This window comes from Egretta garzetta, unplaced genomic scaffold (genome assembly GCF_000687185.1).
Source record: "Egretta garzetta isolate BGI_Z169 unplaced genomic scaffold, ASM68718v1 scaffold22, whole genome shotgun sequence".
NCBI lineage: Eukaryota > Metazoa > Chordata > Aves > Pelecaniformes > Ardeidae > Egretta > Egretta garzetta.
Genome location: NW_009259102.1, coordinates 724364 through 736011, shown reverse-complemented (window position 1 = coordinate 736011; position 11648 = coordinate 724364). Strand labels below are relative to the sequence as shown.

The window sequence follows — 11648 nt, the reverse complement described above, 5'->3', positions numbered from 1 at the left end:
CTACTCATCCCCTGATTTTGTATTACAAAGTCTATATTAGTATTAAAAACACAGAAGTTAGAGGTTTAGCTGTTTTCGTGACTGTACTGGTAGGAGTTCATTTTGCCTTACGGTAGTGGATTTTAGAGGAGGACTTTGTACAACTTTTTTGTTGCACAAGACTTCGTTTTTTAATTCTAAGGACTGTTACTGGCACAAAGAAAATGGCAAGTCTGCCAGATATTTGTACACATTAAGCAGAGACTGAATACAATGCAGATGGTAACAACTTTTTGCTAATGTGAAAAGAATGTTTTACTTAAGATCTGGAAGGATTACTGAAACTGACTGATCCATCACTCCTGTGAAAGAAGCGCAGACAAGAAAATCAGCACTAAAACAGTCAAAGATGAGGTGTTTCTAGTGGCCCTATGCATTTCTTTGCAACCATCAAGAGCATTAATTGTTTTGTTCTGTTCATGTTTACCCCTCATTATTAATTTATAGTAGTGACCAACTGGGCTGTGTTCCCAATTAAACAGGTCATTCAGCACCTTATTTTGAGTTATGGCTGGTGCTCAGTCTCATTTGATGGTAAAATCAGAAGCAGATGTGGATATTCATAACAAAGAAACAGCTCTGCAGGATCCTTTTAACTTCCGAGTACTGTTTAGTGGGCTTTTAAGTTTTGTTTATTGAAGAATCTGACGATTTATGAAAGGACTGCAGAGCCTTGTCATGAAAAAAAGCCACCTTTATGTAGATACAGATGAAGTTGATGGAGGTTGGTTAAATACATGGAACCACCTCTGTGTGTGCTTAGAAGTAGTCACTTAGAAGTGAACAGGCATTTTAAAATACGTGGAATTTCTGTTGGGGAAAAAAATGGCTTTCAAAAGACTTTCTGGAGAGGGAAGGAGAGAGGTGTCTCAGAATTGAGGAATGTCAGTCAGGGTTAAAGGAAACAAAAATGTTGTGAAATGCCACAGAAATATTGGCGAGGCAGGGCAGTGCAGGCTTAACTTTGATTGTCAACAGCTCTGGATGGCGGCCTGTCCCTTACGTCACTGTGCTTTCACAGAAGGAAACAAAACCCTGACTGGACCACCAAACATTCAGAGATGATTTTAAAATAGACTTTTTTTTTTTTTCCCCCTCAAATGTTGAATGTTTCTTTCTTTCCCTGTTCTTTTCCTCTGCTGTAATACAGCAGGGATTCTGTGTCTAGAGTTACAGCTGCAAGACATGAGGGCCAAGCAAGCTGTTCAAGTGGCGTGGGTTTGTTTTGATTTCTAGGCGCAATATGTAGCAATCCTGTCTGTTCGTCTGTCTGTTTCTTTACTCAGATCCACTGGTGCCTGAATATTCAAATCTGCCAGGTAGCAGGAAGACAGCTTTGTGCTTTCTTACCTATTAGCTCAATTTCTGTCTGTGACAGAAGTGCTGCCCCAAAGAGGAGGTTGCCCTTTCAGATGCATAGAACAGAAAAGCTGTCGGCTGCTTGCCTTATCTCATTCATGTAGCTAAGAAATTTTTGCCTCTCAAAAATGGTCTTTTCCTGACGCTTCCCACTTACTCTAACTCATGACCTGCACTTTTTAAGAGGGCTTGGTAAGCTATTGTTCCTGGGACGTACAGCCAGGGAACCTTTCTCGATCACACAGAAAGACATGGAGGGTTTTGTGTACTCTGCACAGCAGTTTGAGAGGGCATCAGTGGCAGTCTAGTTTTGTAAAGCAGAGAACCCTGCTAATTTACTAATCAGAATTATATAGTCTTTTCCGAGATCTATGTTGTCCTGGCAAGACTACTGGGGCTCAAGCTGTTTTTTCACTGGCCATGCAGACACATCCCTGTGTTTAGAGAAAATGCAGAAGTTTCATTGCTACCTATTACAAGTATCACTTGCTGAAAAACCAGGGCAACGTGTAATGCTATCCACTACCTTAATCTGAAAAGTTTGTCCAGCTTTGTGCTACGCACAGACGGAAGCAGCACTGAAAGGATCTTACTAAAATTGCAAAGCCATGTCCTGCCAAAATTAAGCTTTGTTCCCCCTTCTGTATGTGTTATGACATAATCGCATGTTGAAGTCATATTCTGCTAGAGCAAGCTGCGTGCAGGTGGGATCTTCAGAGAATTGCACTGGCAATCTCCATTATGTCTCTTAACCCTGTGCAAGTTGTGGTTTCCTCCTCAGTTACGCAAGTTTGACAGCTTGCATATATTTGGGGCCTATTTTTCTACCTTTATTAGAAATGTGATTTGCAGATTGAAAGTTCCTTCTGCAAAGCTCAGAGATGCTACAGTTGCAAAAAACAAGTACGGATGGAACATATGGTTTTCCTCATCTTGTTTTTTGAAATAAAAGCCATTTTCACCGCAACAGCTTGAGACAAACATCCTGAGTGGAAAATGTCAGCCTGAATACTTAAGAAGCTGGATACAAGTTTAGTTGCTTACAGTCTATTTTAAAATAACACAGTTAATGATAAATATGTTAATTATATGTATTAATCATAAATAGCACTACCCTCTTTGCCTGCAATGCCACTTGTCTTAGAGCATCTGTTTCAGAATGGATTTTGAAATGAGGCATTTGTATTTTTTTCCTACTATTTGTCTTCTTATTGTCTTTTGCCTTGTCTTTATTTTCCTGATTCTTTTCATTCTAGTTTTCCACTCCATTCTGGTTTTTCACTTAGGACTTAAGCAACGTGAGGAACAATAGGTTTGGTTTGTGAAGGGTATTTGTGTCTGTGAGACAATTTGGTTTCACTCCCTTTGGGTTTTGCATACAAGTAGTAATAAAATCAGGCCCAACAGCAACACATTGCTTGGCAGTCTTTCAGACCACAGTGCCAATGGTCTGTGCTTTGATTTATGGTGAGTATGCTTGGTTTTGTTTAGTGCCTACCTGAAATCAATGAATTGCCAAAGCAAAATCAAATTGTCCTGAAACGTGGCCTGGCTTACTGATAAAGGTTATAAAATCTCTGCAGGTTCTTTGGACTGGCCTAACCTGTAAGCTTTTGCTTGAGCTGAAAGCCAGACAATTTTGCTTTATAAGTCTTACTTTAAGATTCTGTAATAAAACTACTCAACTCAGCTCATCTCTGGTTTTCAAATTTGTCTTTGTTAAGGGTGGCTTAAATACATTTACTACTCATCATACAATGATGTGATTTTTGGATTATCATTTGAAAGTCTGTTGAAAGTCATCTGTTGTATTGATTGTAGCATGGTGCACTGTATTATTGAAATAAACATGGTAGTAATTTGCATGCCACCAACTGGAAAGTCTGCATCTAATTCCTTCTATGTAGGTTCACAGAGGAAGGAGAAAGTACGCCTTCACAGTCCCCTGCTTTAGGGCCACAGACAGCACCTCCTCCAAGAGGAGATTGGTGGTGGTCCCATATTTACTCACACTCTGACAGACTGTGGCTAATTACGAGAGTGGTAACTCCATAGGGTGACTCCTAGTCCTCACCATGTTAACACTGCATTTTTGCAGGTGCTCTGTGAGTCCAGTCATCCAAGAACAAACTCGGACAGTAATTAGCACTAGTACACTGTCAGAAGGCTAGAAGGCTGAAATGGGCAGGAATCTGTGGGGCATGTCCCCACTCAGGCACTAGCAAATATTGTCACAAATGTTTTCTGTGAAGTATTAAAATGAATGATCCTTAAATCTGTAGAAGGCAGCAGGGTGGAAGGCACTATGGGCAGTTTTTGAGGCCATGACAGACAAGCTAAAGTCATCTTGGCAAATTGTTGTAAGGAAGAAAAGCACAATTCAACAGGGACAAATGGGGAATGCTATGCTGGGGTTAAAATAACCAACAACCAAAATCCTTCTTGGGAGGACACTACAATAAATCAGAAGTGGGCCTTATAATTTAGTGGATCAAACCGTAAGATGACATTAAAACACGTTAGATCATACTTATTACCTCAGACTTGTAAGAAAAACAAAAATGTATCACCAGCAGAAAATCAGTCACCATGGTGGGAGGTACACATAGAATGATTTTGATTTCTTAAGAGCAAGCAGTTTGCACACAATAAAGAAAACTGAATGTTCTTTTAGTCACTTGTTTCTCTTTCTTCAACTGATTATGTGGTTAAACTGCATAACTATTGTCTCCAACCTGACATTCAGTTCTTGAATGCATGATGCCGTAGGAAATGCTGATGATTGTTGTCACGCTTTGGGTTTTGTTTTCCATGCATAAAATTACTGGTTTGAGAACTGCTTGTTTTTCCAGGTTCTAGCTTCCTAGTGCAGTTGTGCTGGTAGTGAAGATTCAGTAGCTAACTGTAGGAGGCATGCCAAGGGTGCACTTAGGGAAGCAAGTCACCCTGTGCATGGTCACTCTTTTGAAGCTTTTTTAGTAGGATATAAACCAAAATTCTCTGCTTTTTATTGATAATTTACTAGCCTGGCAATGAGTAGGAACTTGTTTCTAACTAATCCCATGTTCTCATCTTTTTCTAAAACCTATTGAACTTCCCTTCTGAGAGAGAGGCTTATGAAGCCTCATCAGGCACAGCTATATTTTTGCATTGCAGATCAGGTACCTGAGATGGTTGCTTTTCAAGACTACTGTTCCTGACAGAATCTCTTCCATCTCACTACCTTCTCCTTCATAACCATGCATATGTATGTACATGCTCTATGGCATGTTCTGTGTCTGTGCATACACTATTAAATTTCTTGTGGGCTTACTGGGTAAAAACTCTTTTCCATCTGCTTTATATGGGAAGAGAATGACACAGCCACTGGTTTGTTTTCCAGAAGTTCAGTAGATTTCAGCTTTTAGCCAAGGAAATTATAGAGGGAAGCTGGGAAGGAATGTGCGGAAATACAAAATTCACGGGCCTGTGGCCAGATAACCACAGTGGAAGCTTTAAGTGCTCATAGATTCCCCATATAAAAATTTGGTACTGTGTGTGAGAGCTGTTTCCGGCATTTGTGTCTGTGATTTTGACTGATTCTTCACCTTTTGTTGATCTGTCAATCCTCACGATTTTTCCAATAGATCTGTGGATTTTTTCAAGCAAAATAATCCCTAATGAAATACTTTTTGTTCTTAGTTACCCTTTACAAACTGTAGAGGCTTTGTCCATAAATTACATACTGAAAGCCATGAGAGTGGGTGTGCCACCATTTGCACCACATCTGTAGCACATTTTCATGGTGGGATTTGGTGACTTTTCACCTACCTGAATGGTCAAGCAAATTTGGAGCCAAATGGCATTGATGTGCTGAATGGCAAAGCAGCATGGACCAAACTGGCATCCACATCCCTCCCATGGCACTGAGACAGTCAGCAGCATCTGAACTTTGGTCCCATGGGTCTTGCACTAGATTTTCAGTGTTTATATTGCCTATTCAAACCGCAGTCTGAGCGAAGTTGCTAAAGCACTGGTCAGGGTCATTGCTGTTGGATGCATTGGTGACTTTACCAGTCATTGTGAAAAGTGTCTAATTTCAGATCGTGTCATGATTTCTGTGGTTGTGCAGACTGTGGCCGTACAAAATGTGGCTCAGTGGTTGGCCTTGTCTAACCACAGGCTCTACTTGCAGGTTGTTCATCTTGTAGTGAGCGGTCTTGCAAGGATTTAACCTAGCTGTGCAATTCAAATAAAAGGAGCCACATCATGGAGCAAGTAGTGTACAGATCAGCTGCTGCCAGCCCTTTGCTGAGGTGTGCAATTTCATTTTCTCTTCCAGCAAATATTACGGCATGCCCGTGGAAATGCCACAAAGGTGATATTTCTCATTACTGATGGATATTCCAATGGGGGAGACCCAAGACCCGTTGCAGCATCCTTGCGTGAATTTGGAGTGGAGATCTTCACCTTTGGGATATGGCAGGGGAATATCCGAGAACTGAATGACATGGCATCCCATCCAAAAGAAGACCACTGTTACCTCCTTCACAGTTTTACTGAGTTTGAAGCTCTTGCACGTAGAGCTCTACATGAAGGTATTAATGTACTAACCTCAGAAGTCTACAGTGAGCAGAGAGGTCTGAATAGAAAGATCTCCCGTGCTGTCTTGTAATCTCATTTCATCATGTAGTGTCAATTCCTTTTTTTTTTCCTCCTCTTACTTTCCAGCAGAGGTGTCCATTCCTCAGATAAAAGGATAAACTGTTTGATAACTAACTCATCACCAGCAAAATGTGAGCCAAATTGTCCTCCTTGGTATATACATACTTACCTCCATTCAGTTCTTCATTTTGTCCATGAAGAACAGACTATGCGCTTGGCCCAGTGTAACTTTTGCTTGAATAGATGAACCTTGTAGTCAGATACATACATGGTTGTCCAAAAGAGGCACCTAGTACACACCTTAGGACTAGCCTTAATATCTGTTGGTATTTTACACAGCAACAAAAGCTAGCCTGTTCAGAGCTGATTTAGATCTATGTGTATAAGGTAAATACGATTTATGTTTATGACCTTATATATTCAGTAAAACTGGAAAGAGCAAGGAGTAGAAAGAGAGTTTGGACTGTGGTTTTACCGTTTTTTAAACTACTGTATTCTAAAAAAATTCTTCCTTAAAAGTAGAATAAGTGTAACTAGTGAGTAAGAACACACGACTAGACCTTTTTTTGTAAGCCAGTGCTGCTTGATTGAACATGCATCAGACTAGCCATTAGTATTTATTTGCTATATTTAATGCTTAAAAGCATGCTACTTTTGTATAAGTAGTGTGCTTTACCACCATTCTGTTTGTTCCAGGTAGGGTTTAATTGGTCTATGTGAATGTGCCAAAGGAATGATTTTTTTTTAATATGACCAACTGGTAGTACATGCCATGACCAATGCTCTCCTGATGTCAAAGGTGGCATCCATCAAATCCAGGAAAAGCTGTCTCAGCAGCTTCTGTTGGGAGTAAGACTGCATTCCGGCAGTGTTAGACTCAAATGAAGCCAAGTGAGAAACTTTTGAGGATTCTTGCACCATGGATTTCAGTGAGCCTTTGTCCAGAATAAGAACACTGGGGTATTTTTACCTTTTTTTCCTACATGTAGCAAGCCTCTGCCCTCAATACTGCTTAGAACTGTAACGTAGAGTTTTTAAGAAACATTTCACTAGTGGCACAATGCGAGGCTGTGGGGGACTTTTGTTTGGATGTTTTGTTAATAAATTTATACTATTTCAGACCTGCCCTCTGGCAGCTACATCCAAGAAGATATATCGCATTGTTCATATCTCTGTGAGGCAAATGAAAACTGCTGTGACATCATGGCAAGCTGTAAATGCGGCACTCACACTGGCCAGTTTGAGTGCATCTGTGAAAAAGGATACTATGGGAAAGGACTACAACATGAATGCACAGGTGAGTCTCATGTCTCAGTGCTTGGGTTTCTCTGTATGCCCTGAATACATGGTTAATACAGTTGAGAGAAAAAAGCGCTGTTTGGGATTGTGGCTAGGAACCTAGATCAGAATGCATCTGAGGCTGTTGGAAACTATCTCTGGCTGAAGACATCAAATAGGAGTCCAACTCACCAGAAGTAGCCCAGAGAAATGCACAGGAAAGAGGTAAGAAAAGGCCACATGTTCTGACGCAGTAAAACTTCCTTAAAACACAGCTCACCAACAATTTGTGACTAGAGTTTATGGAGTCTGAGGTAATGTCGTTTACACTCAAGTGCTCTTAGTAAATTTTTCCTTCATGAATTTTGCTGATCACTGTTTGAACTTCAATAAACTTTCCTGTTTGGAGAGGGGCTGTATATGTGGACCTTTGCAGGATAAATCCTAAGCAAAACTTACAGTCAATTAAATGTTCTTTAATTCTCTCATGTTGATTTTCAGTTACTAAAGAGGAAGAAAGCATTTGGGTCGCTAAACAGAAACTCGTCATCACATTTTGCTAAGGTTGTTGTTGTTACTGCTCTTTGGACAAGTCATTTTACTAGTATGCACTCAAATGTTGAAATAACAACAGTTTACTGTTCTTTATTGTCAGAGGAGGTATGCAGGTTTTACCCAACTGCATTGATTTTTCTAGGAAACAAGTTTCAGTATTGTCAGAGCATATCTGAACTCTCTTATATTTGTTTTATGACAAAGGACAAAAGGAGTACTTATAATCAAATATTTCTCAACTGCAAACAAAGTACAGTATTTATATTGATCTTATTTGTATTCTCATATTCTGACTTATATTCTACCTATCACAGTTCTCATGAGATGTTTCCTCATGAGATGTGAACTAAGTGTGGTGGATATATGGATCATGGTTGTATAGCTGTTCATGAGGGACATGCTGCTCTTTTAAATCTGATTTTCATTACATGTGAAGAGTCTCTTGATATAACTTGTAAGAAGTGATAGTTCTGTTCAGAAAATAGACACGAGCAGGTTTGTGACTAGAAGCTAAAGAATTCCTTCAGGGGAAGGTTTAACAGAGACTATGATGGCTGTATACCTGCACGAGGAGGATTATAAGGATACACTGGGGGATCCAGACTATCCATTAGCACATCATGGGGGAAAGTTGTCTGTCACCAGTGCAAGGGAGGACTGAGATACCCCAGTGTTTGCATTGGGAAGCTGATCAGTTGTATCATACTCCCTGCCAGTTATCACCTTGTAATTCCTCTTGTGCCTCTGGAGGATCTTCCTTTTGTTCTGTGTTAAGAGAAGTAGGTAAGCAGGAATTCAGTGGGTTTTGAGTGCAACATGGGTAGAGGAATGTAGTTAGAGTCTATGTCAGCACTGGCATGTTGGATCAGAATCCTGTTTTATGTGAGTGCAACTTCCTTACGTGCTCAATTAACTCTAAACGAAGATACACTATTCCATTTTGCTTATTTTCAGTTGTTATTCTAATTTGTTTCAGACAAAATCAAGTTTTCATCTTGATTTTTTCTTCCATAATTTGTCAATTTCCTCCACTGCAAGTGCCCTAGTAACCTATTGAACAAAATAAGCGCAGCATTTCTGCCTCTATCAGTAGCTTGTATCATTAGATATTGTTTTGAGCTATTCCTAAAGATAGCAGGCCTATCATTTTAGAGTTACCCTTTCTACAGAAGGAGTGGCTGAGGGAACTGGGGTTGTTTAGTCTGGAGAAGAGGAAGCTGAGGGGAGACCTTATCGCCCTCTACAACTGCCTGACAGGAGGCTGTAGCAAGATGGGTGTTGGTCTCTTCTCCCTGGTAACGGGCGATAGGATGAGGGGAAATGGTCTGAAGTTGCGCCAGGGCAGATTTAGGTTAGACATTAGGAAAAATTTCTTTACAGAAAGGGTTGTCAGGCACTGGAATGGGCTGCCCAGGGAAGTGGTCGAGTCCCCATCCCTGGAGGTATTTAAAAGCCAAGCAGATGAGGTGCTTAGGGACATGGTTTAGTGGTGGGATGGCAGGGTTAGGTTAAGGGTTGGACTTGATGATCTTAAAGGTCTTTTCCGACCTAAACGGTTCTATGATTCTACATGAAAGGATCTTTTGGTGGGGTGAGCATACCTTTTGAGTGCCACCAAAAATGACAAAAGTCTGATTTCCCTAAATGGGCATTTTGCAGCTGCAGAGATTTTGACATCATCATCAGGTGCTTCTAAAATAAGTTTTTAAAAGGGGTTGGTATTAGATATACTGCAATTAAGCTGATGATTGCAGCCATCTGCTGTGTATGTGAAGATAATTGAAGATGCATCCATATATTTTAGGGAGAATTTGACCTGAGTGACTCAAGCATGGTCTTTAAAATAAGTCTGCTCTGCTCAACTATTGTGCTCTTCTTTAAAACAGACAGAAACAAAAGGCAATGTGTGTTCTTTAAAGGAAAAACAACATATTTTGAAATCTTTTATTCTGAAATGGATTCCAACTTTCTTTCTTAATGTTTCCCAGCTGAGCATAGCTGTGGATTTGTAAAGCATAAGGAATCTTAAGAATGCATCTTAACTTTTCTTCACTGTATAATGTGCAGGAGGACTTCTGGTAAGTTTACAGTGCCAGGACTTATATTTTAATTGAATCACTTTTAGCTTTTCATTGGTTAAACTTGCAGATACTCTACTAGCCTATGTTTACTTAATACAGTAAGGCTTTTTCTAAAGAGTTTTCATTAAGACAGGAGATTGTTCTTCTGCAATGTATCTGTCCTTTTTGCTATTTTAGTTATTTCCTGTGGTTATTTTCTGTATGCCCCTGTGCTAACACATTGTACCACCTTACTGTTGTTTATGATTTTAAATGTGAGGCATCAGAATAACTATGTAAAAATCGTAACAGTTCTTTACTTTCCTAATTACCTGAAAACACCCCTAGAAAGCTTCCATAAAATAAAATGGGAGCCACATGCTTTGTGCCAAAAAGCAAAAATTGGCTTCAATGTCCCCCTCCTGTTCTTTGTAATGTTGTTGATGATGTGCCACAGAAAGAAGAACAGACTGACTGTTCTCTACTTTAAAAAGCAAACCAAACAAAAGCTTCTTGGCCCACACTAGGAGCCTCATGCAGCCAGAGACATCTGTGACAATTGTGACAAAGGAAGGGAGAAAGACAGGGAACAGAGGCAGTATCATAACCAGTCCCAAGTATTGCAGAGTACATAAACACCTCCTTTTCAGTAATGCTTCACTTTTTTTTCTCCTTCCTTTCCTTGATTACAAAAGTTGAGTTTCAAGCTAGAGAAGACCAAACAAAAATACAGAGGTTAGCAAAAATAAATCTGTGATTTCCACTATCTAAGACTGTGTCTTCCATTCCACAGAAATAAAGGTGGGCTGTTCAGGTCAACTGCTTGTTCCAAAAGTAAAACAACTGTCCAGATCTCCATTTATATCTTCTTCTCTGTCTTAGGAATTTAGGGAACATGTCTTCAACACAGACTTCTCACACATTTTTTTTTTCAGCAAGACTCTCCAGAGAAAGTTCTTTTTTGAGTGGGCTCTTGGGTTGGATGACCTTTTAGGTTCATGATGATGCAACTAAAGGGTGGTACCTGTCATGTTCGTCTCATCAGTCACCTTCTACGCAGAACCACAGCTACTGGGGAGGCCAGGAAACTGTTGTCTTACAAGTAGTTTCTTTCATCTAACATGTGGAACCCATTTTTTGCAGCACAAGGTATCCATGAAGGTCATGTGCAGTTGGCGGGGCAGAAAAAGTGAATTAAATACTTGTAATCTATGCTAGTTAATCCTTCTATTGTTTATTTTTGGTCCAGTGTTCCAGCATAATTACTGACGTGTAGAATTTCACCATATGTATGAGTATTCAATAGGTTGCCTAGGCTTTGATATGAGCATATGCAGCATATCAGTTATCATCTGCACAGCCACTAGGGCAACTTCTTTGCCTACAGAACAGCACATGGATTAGATCTGTAAAGAGCCTTTCCAATGAAACCTGAAATCCTGTGAAAACTTCGACTTTTTTTTACAGATTTTAATTTAGAACACATTCACTGAAAATACTTTAAACTTTGAGGAAATGTAGGTCCAGCAAAGCAGGGGAGATTTGCATTTTGTGGTTTCTTGGATTTTGGACCAAATTTTCAGCTGAGCATTTTTTTCCAAGAGATTTTCAGGTTTGTTCCTGTTGAGAATGCAAAACAAAACCTGATGTTCATGAGTGGATAGCTTTCTAGTTAGAAAAAAAAAAAGTGTTTAATATATGACTAGCAGTTCT

At 39.8% G+C, this 11648-nt stretch overlaps 1 protein-coding gene across 1 annotated transcript in view; it reads left to right on the top strand.

Moving 5' to 3' along the window:
* The first annotated feature begins 5872 nt into the window (after positions 1-5872).
* Positions 5873-11648, top strand: part of SVEP1 (sushi, von Willebrand factor type A, EGF and pentraxin domain containing 1) — a 113577-nt gene continuing 107801 nt past the window's right edge. Inside the window, exons 1-2 of the mRNA XM_035890816.1 lie at positions 5873-5975; positions 7163-7339. Of these exons, the coding sequence (XP_035746709.1) occupies positions 5888-5975; positions 7163-7339 (265 nt within the window). The 5' untranslated portion in view covers positions 5873-5887. The remainder of the gene's footprint in view (positions 5976-7162; positions 7340-11648) is intronic.